At 45.5% G+C, this 16,514-nt stretch overlaps 2 protein-coding genes across 2 annotated transcripts; one reads left to right on the top strand and one right to left on the bottom strand.

Moving 5' to 3' along the window:
• The first annotated feature begins 575 nt into the window (after positions 1-575).
• LOC143007734 (uncharacterized) lies at positions 576-2,906 on the top strand. The gene is made up of 5 exons (XM_076159187.1): positions 576-1,295; positions 1,395-1,614; positions 1,725-2,021; positions 2,122-2,221; positions 2,349-2,906. The coding sequence occupies exons 1-3, from the start codon at positions 576-578 to the stop codon at positions 1,814-1,816; spliced, it is 1,032 nt and encodes a 343-aa protein (XP_076015302.1). The 3' UTR covers positions 1,817-2,021; positions 2,122-2,221; positions 2,349-2,906.
• A 1,582-nt stretch (positions 2,907-4,488) lies between these two features.
• On the bottom strand, positions 4,489-12,609 carry LOC143007724 (uncharacterized). Its single transcript, XM_076159177.1, has 5 exons — positions 12,520-12,609; positions 10,252-11,879; positions 9,579-9,644; positions 7,676-7,778; positions 4,489-6,613 (listed from the first exon to the last, which is right to left on the bottom strand). Exons 2-5 carry the CDS (start codon positions 11,875-11,877, stop codon positions 4,971-4,973), a joined length of 3,438 nt encoding a protein of 1,145 aa, XP_076015292.1. The 5' UTR covers positions 11,878-11,879; positions 12,520-12,609; the 3' UTR covers positions 4,489-4,970.
• Between the last annotated feature and the right edge of the window lie 3,905 nt (positions 12,610-16,514).

The following is a 16,514-nucleotide window of genomic DNA, read 5'->3' as shown; positions in this document are numbered from 1 at the left end:
ACCAAAGTCCCCTCAGGTCTTTGATCGTTATTGAAGCCCTGCAGCCTTGAGATCAACCTGTGGAGCCATCAATCACAGCAGGAGAGAAGGAGCTATGGAGCCATAACCCCTCCAGAGGCCGATCCTTCTGTTCCTCCTGCTGGTTGAACAAAGCACACTCTCCTGCAGTCGGTCCAGCACCTACTAACACCTGTACCAGACGAGTCCTCACCGTGTTAGAGACCAGGCAGAGGGTTCCAACACTCCGGTGGCTCAGCTGTTTGATCTCGTCAGGCTTCATAACCTCCATATCCAACACATGTTCTCTGTGTTGTTCACCAATACCGTCAGTTTCAATGTAGTATTTTACAACAGACATATATTTGACCCATACAAAAATCGGAATCAACCAGGTGGTAAGATCCTAAACAAGGATCAGGACTGTAAATTGCAGTACATAGTTTTGTCCACCAGATGTCGCTCTTGGTACGGCAGCAGCATTGTGAGCACCCAGACGCCAGAGGGGGCGTGGCCTGTCCTCAGCACTTCCAGGAATGACTCTCGTCGCCAGTTTCATTTCTTTCACTTTCACCAACATGACTGGCAGAGGAAGACCACGCAACATGAGACAGACCAAGAGTCTGGATGAACCAGCGAGACCAAATCTCCAGGCACAGGCATCACTGCCGAGCCCCCCGGGGAGAGCAGGTGAGGGAGAGGAGCCGAAGAAAAGGGAGCGGAAGCAGCCAGGACCCGCTGATGACAAACCAGCAGCCACTGTCCACAGACAGAAGAGCTCTGAAGCTTGTGTCGGTGGAGACAAATCACCACAACAACCAGCAAAGACGATGAAGAAGCAAGACGCAAAGAAAGAGAAAGAAAAGGAGACGATGAAGAAGCAAGACGCACAGAAAAAGAAAGAAGAGGAGACGATGAAGAAGCAAGACGCACAGAAAAAGAAAGAAGAGGAGAGGATGAAGAAGCAAGACGCACAGAAAAAGAAAGAAGAGGAGACGATGAAGAAGCAAGACGCACAGAAAAAGAAAGATGAGGAGAAGATGAAGAAGCAAGACGCACAGAAAAAGAGAGAAGAGGAGACGATGAAGAAGCAAGACGCAAAGAAAAAGAAAGAAGAGGAGCGCCTCCTCCGCACAACCCTAAATGCCCTGAGGATCAAGATGAAGGACAAAGCAAAAGCAGCGGCTGTCATCAACGACCTCATAAGCGACATAATGGAGCACCTGAAGAAAAACACTTTGTACTTCAAAGATGTCCAGCAGAAACTAGGCACCGGAAGTTACTATGAAAATCTCAAGGTAAGTCGCTCCGTGATGAACTTCCTATAAAGACAAATCTGTCACGCTACTTTAAAGTCGTGTCTGTCCACATTCCCACGGTGATGTGTTTGAGTGCAGATTGCTGACCCTGATGAGTTCGATGTGATGATGCCGATGCCTGTTGACCGGGCAGAGATCAAGCCGTTCAAAGAGGACGGTGCCTTCTACAGTGTGGGGCTGAAACGGGGCAACAACCCACTGAAGAGGTTTCAGCAAGAGGGCAGCAGCCACCTGTCTGCCAGTGAGATGCTCCAAGACTTCAGAGAGGAAGTGAAGAAGTGTGTGAAGAAGCTTAAGAGTGAGTCACAAACACAAAACCAGTGATCTTATTATCTATAGATGATCTATTCAAACACTCTAATGTACTTTAGATGTGTGAGCAAAGTTTGAGCTCCTTTGTTCTTCAAGGTGTGGAGGTTCTTCCAGATGTTGAGGTTCCTCCAGATGTGGAGGTGACAGGTAAAAAGAGAGCCTGTCCTGCAGTGACGCTGCTGATCTGACAGAAAGAGCTGGTGGAGCTCTCTCTGGATGTGGTCCTGTGTCTGGAGGTCAAATCAACCTGGCCGTCGTTCACTCAAGGCGGACTTAAAGTCGAGCGCTGGCTGGGAGGCAAAGCGAAGCAGCAGTTCAAGTACCTGCCGTTCTACTTGGTCCCAAAATATAAAGGCTGTGGTACGGTGGTGTGTGATGGCGTCCGTGCTAAAGGTTAGACATTTAACTCATAAATAACTCTCTCTCACTTCCCACCATGTTAAGGAGACAGGTTCTTAACCCTTACATGTGTGTGTTCTCCTACGACACACAGATGTTTGGCGGCTGTCGTTCTCTCACGTGGAGAAGGCCATCATGAAGAACCATGGATCAAAGAAGACGTGCTGTGAAGCAGGAGGAGCAAAATGCTGCAGGTGACGACTGACGTTAGAGTCTAAACTGTAACTCTGGTAAAGTCACGTCAGGAGAGAAAGTAAACTCAAACAGAGCTCACTGTAATACTTAGAGAGATTAATGCCATGTCCTTCTTCTTCTAAACAGGAAAGACTGCCTGAAGCTCCTAAAGCATCTGCTCCACCTGCTGAAGGACCAGGACCAGAAATCCTTTGAGAAGATCTGCTCCTACCACGCCAAGACCACGCTCCTACACGCCTGCTGCTCCAGAGTAGACGACAGTGACTGGGAGGACTCACGTCTGGCTGAATGCTTCAGAGGGTTGCTGGAGGACTTTGAAGGCCACCTGACAGAGCAGAAGCTCACCAACTTCTTCATCCCAGCTCACAATCTGCTCTCCGATGTCAGCAGGAAGAGCTGCACCTCTCTCGCCTCTCGGATCAGGGAACAGCGTGAGCGCGGCTTTCCCATTTTCATGGAAAATGAAAATTTGAAAAAAAGGGAAGACACCAGCTTGAATAGAAATCATTGTCCTCAGGCCTTTATTCTTTTATAAACTCATTTTAAACTGTTACGTGTCTACTTACAGTATAAATACTGAACCAAAGCCAAGACCAATCCCTCTAATGTGATTGGTTCTCCCCGCTTCAAAAAGTTGTGCAGTGCAAAACGTGCTCACTGTATTCATTAATCCTGACTTGATCATTTTGTTTAAAAACATCAGCTATTTCAATTTCAATCATTCAATCAATTTGTTTTGTTCATTTTTGTTTTGTAAGTTAAGGAGTTTAACATGTTTTGCTCCTGAGGTCATGGGGCTGGTCAATTTCATTTATTATTATTTATTCATTTTAAGTTTATTTTTCAGTATCAAATGGCTCAATTAGTTGGTTGAAAAATGTTTGGTATAGTAAAGTAAAATAGTTTACACAGGGATTTGATTTTGTTGAAATTAAGGCAAATTGATGCATTTTGAATCTTTTCTGGTTCACACTAAAAAACAAGGTTATTAAAGTTGTTCTTTGTTGTAAGTGGATCTATTTCTTTCTTTTTTCTTTTTCTTTTTAGTTTTCCTTAATGTTAATAATGATTCAATGTTATGCAGAGATGTACAATTTTATAGACAAAAGATACTATTTATCGTCGTGGCGGAGGGTGAGGGGCGCAAATGTTTTCTTCTTCCTCGGGGGGGGGGGGGCTCGACAGAAAACAATTTAGAAGCACTGCTCTACACTCACGTCAATGAACTGCTCCTCCTCTGCAGAGCTGAACCCATTGAGCTGGTGCATTGGAGGGATCTCTCTCTCTCTCTCTCTCTCTCTCTCTCTCTCTCTCTCTCACGCAGTCATACTGGGGACTGTTATCAGGGAAGTACTTTTTAAAGGATCCCATCAGTGATGAATTATGCTGCCTAATATATGGAATCACTGAGGTGGGATCATAGTCAGTAGTTTCAACAAATTCATGCAGGATTTCAAATGAATCAGCATTTCCTTCATCAAGTCGCCTGCTGCCCCACATCGCAAGCTTTCGAGTGAAAGAGCGGATCCTGTCTGTGACTTGAGGGAGGTGTTTATCTCTCACCGGCACGTTTTCACTGAAAATACTCCAGCGGCTTATCAGCGTGGTTGGGCTGTGATGTGTTTAAGTGACGCCTTCATTGATTTGGCTGCCAACATTTGTAGACACAGTAAACACACCGGTCTTTCCTCGTCTCCCACCGTAGTCACAGTGAAGCCAGGCGCTACATCTGCTTCCGCATATTTCCTCCTCTTAGCTTTCGGGAGACTTTTGTCTGTCTCATTATCTCCGTCTCTTCTCTCTGCCTTTCTTCTCATCCCTCATAAGTATTTTTCCATTGTGCTGGCTCCGGCGGTGCTTCATATCTCCAGCTGTGTGTGTGTGTGTGTGTGTGTGTGTGTTTTGAAGCCATATTTCCTTGATGTTTATTTTCTTTAGATTCCGATCATTAAAGTCGTCACCATTTTGAAAGCGTACCTGTTCTTACCTGACCTCACGTCTGAACACGTAAAATATGGATCCATCTCTGATCACCTAACCTGAGCCGGCCCCCTGCTGTGCACGCCGCTCACTGCACTGCTATGAAGACAGGAAGTAGGAAGTAGGGCTTCCCTGAGGTTCAGTAAAGCTGAAGCTCAGGTTTAAGTGTGGAGCTGAACTCTGTTTGATGTCACCTGAGATGATCATAACAAACAGCTGCCAGCCAATCAGAGACCAGCAAGTGTTCACAGCCGAGGTTCAAGAGACAAAGTTAACCTCTGTGCTGCAGTATTGATCACCTGAAAGTCAAACAGGAAATCACTTTAAGACACAGCTGACAGGAAGCAGGAGCTCACACAAGAGGTGTTTATTGTTTTTGTCCTGAAATCCCTGAATGTGACAAAGATAAATTAAAGAATTCAATTGATTCATAAATCACAACCCAACATTTGATCTATTTACAATGATCACAAGAATAAAAACACAAGAAAATAATAACAATAATACCTTCTTATTTCTGATCAGGTTCATCTGTGATGAGTTGGCAGCATGTGTGTATTGATTTATTGATCAACAGTGCTTAGATCAGATCAGTGTGGGTGGATTGTTGTGTTACAGCAGAAAGAAGCAACGAGAAACATCACAGACAAATATGATGTCATCAATGAAAAAGAAGAATGTGAAGAAGAGGAAGACAAAGTAAAGACAGCAGATCAGATCATCTGGACCTTAAATGACAGAGAATCATTACACATCAACTCCAGCAGGTTACTCAGTGTGACTGACAGCTGAGATGATCAGAGGGGCGGAGTTTTTACCACCATCATTAAGACAGGGACTGAAGAGTGGGAGGAGCTTGTGAGTGAAGGAGCAGCCAGTGAAGGAGAAGATCAGAGCTGCAGCATCCACGTCATAGAAGGAGACCAGACCCTCCTCATAGTCCACAAACACTCCCACCTTCTCTGGCTTTGACTTCAGACTCAGACGGACAGGAGGTCCAGCAAGAGCTTTGTACTCATTTTCATTCCTCAACCAAAGAGTCCAGTAACCATCCATAGGCGCCAGTGTGATGTCTCCCTTCCTCTTGCTCGTCTCCGTGGTCACACCTAAATCCCACTTAGTCTTTCCTTTGACCTGAACCTCAAAGTAAAATCTTCCAGAGGAGAAACTCTGCTTTCCTAAAACATAAACACATGGATCAAATCTCTGTGGTTTGTCTGGGAGATTCTTCCTCACATCACCATGATTAACTTGTTTCTCATCATCAGACAGGATCAGATCAGGATGAGCTGTATCAGGATCCAGAGTCACGTCCACTGCAAACTGCTGGATCCTCTTCAGCTCCACCTTCAGCAGCTTCTTCACCTCCTTACTGATGGTCTCCTCCAGCTGAGCCACAGCTTTCTCCAGGCTCCCCTCATGTGACCTTTGATGGACTCTGACCTGTGTCCAGTCCTTGGTGGGAGGAGCATTGATGGATGAGAAGCTTTGGAGGAGGTGGAGGTGATCTTCAGAGCGTAAGAGCTTCTCCACCTCAGCAGCTTTCACCTTCAGCTCAGAGAGTTCCTGCTGCAGCTCTTTGATGAAGTCTTCAGCCTGTTTCTTTGTGCTCTTCTGCTTCTCCTCCACGGTCTCCATGAAGTCGGCCTGGATGTCCTCCACATGCTGCTTCAGAGTGGTGAACATCTGAAGTCCTTCTGCTTTCTTTCTGTCTGCAGCTTCCCTGCTGAGCTGTTCTGACTGGTTGATCTCCTGGATCTTCAGTCGTCTCTGCTGCATCTTCTGCTTAATTTCAGCTACTGTTTTCTCTAACTTTGCCTTCTTTCCTTCATATCCTTCTTTCAGAGGAACAAACTCATGGTTCTTGTGGTCTAAAACAGGACAGAGTGAACACACACAGGTCTGGTCGGTCTTGCAGAAGAGCTCCAGAGGTTTATTGTGCGTCTTACACATCCTGTCCTCCAGGTTGTCCACAGGATGGATCAGCTGGTGTGATCTCAGGCGTGCTGCTGTCAGATGAGGCTCCAGATGAGTCTGACAGTAGGAGGCCTCACACTTCAGGCAGGACTTGATGGCTTTCACTTTGGTTCCAGTGCAGACGTCACACTGAACTTCTCCTGGTTTGGCAGCTGGTTCCTCTGATCTTCTGCTGGCTTTCTTTGTAGTGGACTGTCTGAACTCAGCAGCCATCTCAGATATGATCGTGTTGATCTCCAGCTCAGGTCTTGTGCAGAACACCTTGTTACACAGAGGACACACACACTGGACGTTACTGTTCCAGTGTTGAGTGATGCAGGTTCTACAGAAGTTGTGTCCACATGATGTGGAGACTGGATCAGTGAAGATGTCCAGGCAGATGGAGCACATGAACTGATCTTCAGACTGCAGACGGCTGGCAGCAGACATGTCTGCTGAGAACAAAGGAGACAATGAGGGACAACAACTCTGGAATGACACGATCACTGAGAGTCTAACAGAACTAAGAGTCTGGAACCACAGCAGCAGCTTTAAAGCTCCTCAGTGATCAACATCTGATTACATTCAAGGAATGAAACATGGAGACACAACATAGCTGTAGTTACATAGTTCTGACTGTGGGGGCGTCAGAGGGGAAACCCCGGCTGTGACCTCAATCTAAAGGTCAAATCCTGGCCTTCAGTCTCAGCTCTGTGTTGGTGGACTTGGTTCTGGTTTCTGCTGCGTTTCAAATGTAACAGTTCATATGTAAACATGTTAGCATGACGTGTTGGAAAGGTCCAGAGCTCAGATCAGATAAGATCAGATTAGATTCAACTTTATAGTCATTGTGCAAAGTTCAGGTACAAGCCAAGGAAATTCAGTTAGCGTCCAATCAGAAATGCAAAAATGTTTTATATTAAATAAAGGTGATAAACAAGTAATCCTTTAAATATGTAAAATAGTGCCAGGGCCATCGTCTGACCAAACAGTAAACAGTGTCACAGTGGTTCAGTCCCATGGGAATGAATTAATACTGGAAAGTACATTTAAGGATCAATCATTAGGATTGATTGGATATTAAACAGGACAGAAATGAAGCTTTGGTCTCTTGCTTCTATTCTGACGGTTTGACTCTGTTAAAGTTTCACTTTTCACACTCGAGCTGAACAGTTAATGTTGTTGTGGGTGAGTCTGACTGATTCACTGACGCAGCTAAACACACTCACTTCCTGCTGCTCACTTCCTGCTGCTCACTTTAGATAAGATAGGATGAAAGCTTATTATCCTGAGGGAAATAACTGAAATTCTACCGCTCTTTTCCTGCTCTGACGGTGTAAACGCTGTGAGGAAGAAGGCGGATACATCGGTCAGCTGGTTTGTCTACAAGCAGCAGCGTGTGAACACTGAAACATGAGTGAAGCCTTTTAGAATGAAGGAGTAAAGTGAGCCGTGTGAGAGCAGCTCAGCTTTGGGCTTCATGCTGCTGAAACACTCAAGATTGTGTCTGGACTCACCAGAGTTTGGCTGAGACGCTGCTGTGCTGTGGACAAACTTCTGATCCTCTGGCTTCTCTTCTGCTTCAGTCCAGTCGACTGCAGCTCTGCTCTCTGACTCACTCACTCACTTTCTGTTTCTCTGGAGGATCATCAGGTTGATGCTCCGCCTCTTTGTTTTGTTTAATGGGTGCATCTGCAGGTAACAAACAGGACAGACGCCTCAACACACAAGTGTGTGTGTGTGCGCGTGTGTGTTTTGAGGCCTGGTTTACTTGATGTTTATTTTGTTTAGATTCCGATCATTAAAGTCGTCACCATTTTGAAAGCGTAACTGTTCTCACCTGACCTCACGTCATGGTCATCAGCCAACTATCAGCTAAAAGGAGAGAGAGAGAGGGAGAGAGAGAGAGAGAGAGAGAGAGAGAGAGAGAGAGAGAGAGAGAGAGAGAGAGAGAGAGAGAGAGACAGAGAGAGAGAGAGAGAGTGTGTGCGTGTGTGTGTGTGTGTGTGTGTGTGTTCGGTGCAAAAAACCCCACCCAACAGCAGAGGCGCTAATACTCCCTGCATGCTCTAATGATGACAGTAAATAGCTCAATACATGTAGTCGTGAGAGCTCTACTGCCACCTATTGGAGCGGCTGAGCAATTACACTTCATTCTGGTACGGCAATGAAAAAGTAACATTAGTTCCGCCTGCATGTTCCGCGGGGTCACACGCGCCCCCCGGCCCTATTTGAGAAGCACTGCAATCTAATGTGATTGGTTCTTGTCAGGACTCTTGTTCTGTCAATTTTCACTTAAGTCAATAGAGAAAGATATAAACTTACACTGCACGCAGTCAGCCTGATAAAGTACAGCGCCCCCCTGTGGACAGAAAGAAGAAACCTTAGTATGACAGACATGATGCTGTGTTTAATCAGCTGAACATATTTACCTTCAGTCACTCCAGCATGGACTCCCATGAGTGGAGCAGTTTGGAAGTGAAGATGCACAGCTGATTGAATAATAAGCCACACATGTTAAAAGCCACCAAGGCAGTGATTAACAACAACAATGACAAATGAAATCATTTATTATACAGATGCTGTCTGCTGTTGGTGAGTTACAAACAGGGGAAACAACTTTATGAACTATAATACACACTTAAGCAGCTGCTGCATGTTTTCAATCAAATAAACATCCCAAAGAAATTTAAATCAATGCATGTAAGAAACACAATTCACAAATTAACAATTTAAGTAAAACAATTGAAATGCATTCACATCTCTGATCTAGACTGAAGAGTTAATACGCTGCTTTGACTTTAGTGTTATACATCTGGACAGGCATCATACGTTGTCCATCAGAACATCCAACTCTACTCTCCGTCTCTGCCTCCTCTTCCTCTGCCGCCTCGTCCTCCTCCACCTCCTCCTCTTGATTGAAGCGTTTCCTTGTCCCTCTTTAGGGACCAGGTAGACATTTTCATACAGGTGAAAGTCTTTAAACACTATTTCACATCTCAGCAGTGTGACTCTGTTGACCTCCAGACTAAAACATCTACATCAAAGACAGGGATTCTGTTTCCCTGTTATTTATGTTTATCTTCTGAAAGCAATGCTGGAAAACAAACAAATATAAAATGGGTTTGCTCAACCTGTCCTGAACGCTCCAAGATGGGAATCAGCTCAGCGGCCATCCTCCAGTCTTCTCTGGTAACCAAGGTAATGGCAGCACCTGAACGTCTAGAATGTAAACAGAACAACATGTGATCCTGCTGTGGGACGCTATGCTTCTAGCTGAGGTACGATGCAAGCTTTGTTCAGGACAACAGATACTGCGGTTGAATGTGGGGTTTGAACTGAAGAGCACACACACACACACACACACACACACAGAGTGTGTGTGTGGCATAAGTGTGGCGATGTCATTTCGTAACATACTCTCTTTGAAGTCCCAAAGGACGTCTTCACGATCGCACTGCTCGTGGTTTCCATGGAGACTTCGCACTGACAAACCACCCAGGCACATGTCACTGGAGAGGTCATCAGCCCTACACACACACACACACACACACACACACACATCTTTTGAACTACAACTGTTAATTTCCACAACTGAGGCCTTCACCATCATCTGTGGTTAAAAAGGAAATCACTTTAAGACACAGCTGACAGGAAGCAGGAGCTCACACAAGAGGTGTTTATTGTTTTTGTCCTGAAATCCCTGAATGTGACAAAGATAAATTAAAGAATTCAATTGATTCATAAATCACAACCCAACATTTGATCTATTTACAATGATCACAAGAATAAAAACACAAGAAAATAATAACAATAATACCTTCTTATTTCTGATCAGGTTCATCTGTGATGAGTTGACAGTATGTGTGTATTGATTTATTGATCAACAGTGCTTAGATCAGATCAGTGTGGGTGGATTGTTGTGTTACAGCAGAAAGAAGCAACGAGAAACATCACAGACAAATTTGATGTCATCAATGAAAAAGCAGAATGTGAAGAAGAAGAAGTCAAAGTAAAGACAGCAGATCAGATCATCTGGACCTTAAATGACAGAGAATCATTACACATCAACTCCAGCAGGTTACTCAGTGTGACTGACAGCTGAGATGATCAGAGGGGCGGAGTTTGTACCACCATCATTAAGACTTGGACTGAAGAGTGGGAGGAGCTTGTGAGTGAAGGAGCAGCCAATGAAGGAGAAGATCAGAGCTGCAGCATCCACGTCATAGAAGGAGACCAGACCCTCCTCATAGTCCACAAACACTCCAACCTTCTCTGGCTTTGACTTCAGACTCAGAGGGACAGACGGGCCAATAAGAGCTTTGTACTCATTTTCATTCCTCAACCAAAGAGTCCAGTAACCATCCGTAGGCCCCAGTGTGATCTCTCCCTTCCTCTTGCTCGTCTCTGTGGTCACACCTAAAGTCCACGCGGTCTTTCCTTTGACCTGAACCTCAAAGTAAAATCTTCCAGAGGAGAAACTCTGCTTTCCTAAAACATAAACACATGTCTCAAATCTCTGTGGTTTGTCTGGGAGTTTCTTCCTCACATCACCATGATGAACTTGTTTCTCATCATCAGACAGGATGAGTTTAGGATGAGCTGTATCAGGATCCAGAGTCACGTCCACTGCAAACTGCTGGATCCTCTTCAGCTCCACCTTCAGCAGCTTCTTCACCTCCTTACTGATGGTCTCCTCCAGCTGAGCCACAGCTTTCTCAAGACTCCCCTCATGTGACCTTTGATGGACTCTGACCTGTGTCCAGTCCTTGGTGGGAGGAGCATTGATGGATGAGAAGCTCTGGAGGAGTTGGAGGTGATCTTCAGAGCGTAAGAGCTTCTCCACCTCAGCAGCTGTCACCGTCAGCTCAGAGAGTTCCTGCTGCAGCTCTTTGATGAAGTTTTCAGCCTGTTTCTTTGTGCTCTTCTGCTTCTCCTCCACGGTCTCCATGAAGTCGGCCTGGATGTCCTCCACATGCTGCTTCAGAGTGGTGAAGATCTGAAGTCCTACTGCTTTCTTTCTGTCTGCAGCTTCCCTGCTGAGCTGTTCTGACTGTTTGATCTCCTGGATCTTCAGTTGTGTCTGCTGCATCTTCTGCTGAATCTCAGCTACTGTCTTCTCCAGCTTGGCCTTCTTTCTTTCACATTCTTCTTTCAGAGGAACAAACTCATGGTTCTTGTGGTCTAAAACAGGACAGAGTGAACACACACAGGTCTGGTCGGTCTTGCAGAAGAGCTCCAGAGGTTTATTGTGCGTCTTACACATCCTGTCCTCCAGGTTGTCCACAGGATGGATCAGCTGGTGTGATCTCAGGCGTGCTGCTGTCAGATGAGGCTCCAGATGAGTCTGACAGTAGGAGGCCTCACACTTCAGGCAGGACTTGATGGCTTTCACTTTGGTTCCAGTGCAGAAGTCACACTGAACTTCTCCTGGTTTGACAGCTGGTTCCTCTGATCTTCTGCTGGCTTTGTTTGTAGTGGACTGTCTGAACTCAGTAGCCATCTCACGAAGGAGCCTGTTGACCTCCAGCTTAGGTCTTTTGCGGAACACCTTGTTACACAGAGGACACACACACTGGACGTTACTGTCCCAGTGTTGAGTGATGCAGGTTCTGCAGAAGTTGTGTCCACATGATGTGGAGACTGGATCAGTGAAGACGTCCAGGCAGATGGAGCACATGAACTGATCTTCAGACTGCAGACGGCTGGCAGCAGACATGTCTGCTGAGAACAAAGGAGACAATGAGGGACAACAACTCTGGAATGACACGATCACTGAGAGTCTAACAGAACTAAGAGCCTGGAGCCACAGCAGCAGCTTTAAAGTTCCTCAGTGATCAACATCTGATAAAATTCAAGGAATGAATCCGGGCCTTCAGTCTCAGGCTCTGTGTTGGTGGACTTAAGTGTAACAGTTAGCGTGTTAGCGTGACGTGTTAGTGTGGGAAAGGTCCAGAGATCAATCATTAGGATTGATTGAATATTGATCAGGACAGAAATGAAGCTCAAGTCTCTTTGCTTCTATTCTGACTGTTTGACTCTGTTAAAGTTGACATGACAACAGGTTGCATTCCATTCACTTCCTGTTGTTGTGGGTGGGTCTCACTGATTGACTGACGCAGCTAAATACGCCCCCTTCCTGCTGCTCACTTTCTGCCGCTCTTTCCCTACTCTGATGGTGTAAACGCCGTGAGGAAGAAGGCCGATCCATCGGTCAGCTGGTTTGTCTACAAGCAGCAGCGTGTGAACACTGAAACATGAGTGAAGCCTTTTAGAATAAAAGAGTGAAGTGAGCCGTGTGAGAGCAGCTCAGCTTTGGGCTTCATGCTGCTGAAACACTCAAGATTGTGTCTGGACTCACCAGAGTTTGGCTGAGACGCTGCTGTGCTGTGGACAAACTTCTGATCCTCTGGCTTCTCTTCTGCTTCAGTCCAGTCGACTGCAGCTCTGCTCTCTGACTCACTGACTGTTTCTCTGGAGGATCATCAGGTTGATGCTCCGCCTCTTTCTATTGTTTAATAATGGGTGCAGCTGCAGGTAACAAACAGGACAGACGCCTCAACACTCAAGCAGGGGAAAAGAGGAAGACGCTCAGTAATGGAAGTTTCAGCTTTATGGTGTGTGTGTGTGTGTGTGTGTGTGTGTGTGTGTGTGCGGTGCAAAAAACCCCACCCCACAGCAGAGGCGCTAACACTCCCTGCATGCTCTAATAATGACAGTAAATAGCTCAATACATGTAGGCGTGAGAGCTCTACTGTCACCTATGGGAGCGGCTGTGCAATTACACTTCATTCTGGTACGGCAATGAAAAAGTAACATTAGTTCCGCCTGCATGTTCCGCGGGGTCACACGTGCCCCCCGGCCCTATTTGAGAAGCACTGCAGTCTAATTCTCACTCAAGTCAATAGAGAAAGATATACTTACACTGCACGCAGTCAGCCTGATAAAGTACAGCGCCCCCTGTGGAGAGAAAGAAGAAACCTTAGTATGACAGACATGATGCTGTGTTTAATCAGCTGAACATATTTACCTTCAGTCACTCCAGCATGGACTCCCATGAGTGGAGCAGTTTGGAAGTGAAGATGCACAGCTGATTGAATAATAAGCCACACATGTTAAAAGCCACCAAGGCAGTGATTAACAACAACAATGACAAATGAAATCATTTATTATACAGATGCTGTCTGCTGTTGCTGAGTTACAAACAGGGGAAACAACTTTATGAAGTATAATACACACTTAAGCAGCTGCTGCATGTTTTCAATCAAATAAACATCCCAAAGAAATTTTAATCAATGCATGTAAGAAACACAATTCAAAAATTAACAATTTAAGTAAAACAATTGAAATGCATTCACATCTCTGATCTAGACTGAAGAGTTAATACACTGCTTTGACTTTAGTGTTATACATCTGGACAAGCGTTTCCTTGTCCCTCTTGTGCTTCTCGTACCTCTCTGCCATCAGCAGCAGCTCCACTGGAACCTCCTGCAGGAAGCACGGACATGACAGCCTTAATCCTGACCCACATCCACTAAACGACCCCAAAACAAACTCTGCTCCCAAACACTTTCTAAAACCCTCACCCATCTCCCTAACGGCTGCTTCAACCTGATCATCAAAGACTGGTTAATCATCACAATGCATCGCAAAAGTATTAGAAGGAAAGAACGACATGTAGGTCTCTGCTCCCTGAGGCGGCAGGCTGAGATACAAGGCAATAAATAACCAACCGTAGATCCAAACCTGCTCTGTTGATGGGGTGGAGGTACTGACCCACACTAGATAAGGTCCCTACAGCACCTCTAGCTCTCTTTGTGTGCACACTAGTCTCTAAATGCTCCATGTTGTTTGTTTGCAGCGACACAGAGCCGGTGAAGTTCAAACTATGTTCCTGTTAGATCAGTCCAGCTCCTGAGCTCTGTTGTGTTTAAGCTTTAATTAGCACTTTAAAGAAAAGGTCCCGGTTTGTCCTGGTCTGGACCAACTGTTGACTCTTTAAGCACTTTGATTGAGATTCTGCTAACCTTGATATAAGCTAAATAAGCTACTGCACCTTACTGTAAGATGGCACGAGCCTCTTTGCAACATTTAACATGTTTCAACCAAACCAAAGTCCCCTCAGGTCTTTGATCGTTACTGAAGCCCTGCAGCCTTGAGATCAACCTGTGGAGCCATCAATCACAGCAGGAGAGAAGGAGCTATGGAGCCATAACCCCTCCAGAGGCCGATCCTTCTGTTCCTCCTGCTGGTTGAACAAAGCACACTCTCCTGCAGTCTGTCCAGCACCTACTAACACCTGTACCAGACGAGTCCTCACCGTGTTAGAGACCAGGCAGAGGGCTCCAACACTCCGGTGGCTCAGCTGTTTGATCTCGTCAGGCTTCATAACCTCCACATCCAATCGGACCATTACATACAAATGTAACAACACATGTTCTCTGTGTTGTTTACCAATACCGTCAGTTTAAATGTAGTATTTTACAACCAACATATATTTGACCCATTCAAAAATCAGAATCAACCAGGTGGTAAGATCCAAAACAAGAATCAGGACTGTAAATTGCAGTACATAGTTTTGTCCATCAGATGTCGCTCTTGGTACGGGAGCAGCATTGTGAGCACCCAGACGCCAGAGGGGGCGCGGCCTGTCCTCGGCACTTCCAGGAATGACTCTCGTCGCGAGTTTCATTTCTTTCACTTTCACCAACATGACTGGCAGAGGAAGACCACGCAACATGAGACAGACCAAGAGTCTGGATGAACCAGCGAGACCAAATCTCCAGGCACAGGCATCACTGCCGAGCCCCCCGGGGAGAGCAGGTGAGGGAGAGGAGCCGAAGAAAAGGGAGCGGAAGCAGCCAGGACCCGCTGATGAAAAACCAGCAGCCACCGTCCACAGACAGAAGAGCTCTGAAGCTTGTGTCGGTGGAGACAAATCACCACAACAACCAGCAAAGACGATGAAGAAGCTAGACGCAAAGAAAGAGAAAGAAGAGGAGACGATGAAGAAGCAAGACGCAAAGAAAGAGAAAGAAGAGGAGACGATGAAGATGAAGAAGCAAGACGCAAAGAAAGAGAAAGAAGAGGAGACGATGAAGATGAAGAAGCAAGACGCAAAGAAAGAGAAAGAAGAGGAGACGATGAAGAAGCAAGACGCAAAGAAAAAGAAAGAAGAGGAGACGATGAAGAAGCAAGACGCACAGAAAGAGGAAGAAGAGGAGACGATGAAGAAGCAAGACGCAAAGAAAGAGAAAGAAGAGGAGACGATGAAGAAGCAAGACGCAAAGAAAGAGAAAGAAGAGGAGACGATGAAGAAGCAAGACGCACAGAAAGAGAAAGAAGAGGAGACGATGAAGAAGCAAGACGCAAAGAAAGAGAAAGAAGAGGAGACGATGAAGAAGCAAGACGCACAGATAAAGAAAGAAGAGGAGACGATGAAGAAGCAAGACGCACAGATAAAGAAAGAAGAGGAGACGATGAAGAAGCAAGACGCACAGAAAGAGAAAGAAGAGGAGACGATGAAGAAGCAAGACGCAAAGAAAGAGAAAGAAGAGGAGACGATGAAGAAGCAAGACGCAAAGAAAGAGAAAGAAGAGGAGACGATGAAGAAGCAAGACGCAAAGAAAAAGAAAGAAGAGGAGACGATGAAGAAGCAAACGCAAAGAAAGAGAAAGAAGAGGAGACGATGAAGAAGCAAGACGCACAGATAAAGAAAGAAGAGGAGACGATGAAGAAGCAAGACGCAAAGAAAAAGAAAGAAGGGGAGACGATGAAGAAGCAAGACGCAAAGAAAGAGAAAGAAGAGGAGACGATGAAGAAGCAAGACGCAAAGAAAAAGAAAGAAGAGGAGACGATGAAGAAGCAAGACGCAAAGAAAGAGAAAGAAGAGGAGACGATGAAGAAGCAAGACGCAAAGAAAAAGAAAGAAGAGGAGACGATGAAGAAGCAAGACGCAAAGAAAAAGAAAGAAGAGGAGACGATGAAGAAGCAAGACGCAAAGAAAGAGAAAGAAGAGGAGACGATGAAGAAGCAAGACGCACAGTAAAAGAAAGAAGAGGAGACGATGAAGAAGCAAGACGCACAGATAAAGAAAGAAGAGGAGACGATGAAGAAGCAAGACGCACAGAAAAAGAAAGAAGAGGAGACGATGAAGAAGCAAGACGCACAGTTAAAGAAAGAAGAGGAGACGATGAAGAAGCAAGACGCAAAGAAAGAGAAAGAAGAGGAGACGATGAAGAAGCAAGACGCACAGATAAAGAAAGAAGAGGAGACGATGAAGAAGCAAGACGCAAAGAAAGAGAAAGAAGAGGAGACGATGAAGAAGCAAGACGCAAAGAAAAAGAAAGAAGAGGA

Source organism: Genypterus blacodes, unplaced genomic scaffold (genome assembly GCF_046128005.1).
Source record: "Genypterus blacodes isolate CSIRO-AG114 ecotype Tasmania unplaced genomic scaffold, CSIRO-AGI_Gbla_v1 ptg000010l_1, whole genome shotgun sequence".
Classification (NCBI taxonomy): domain Eukaryota; kingdom Metazoa; phylum Chordata; class Actinopteri; order Ophidiiformes; family Ophidiidae; genus Genypterus; species Genypterus blacodes.
Note: the sequence above shows the minus strand (reverse complement) of the source record. Positions and strands in the feature narration are given on the sequence as shown.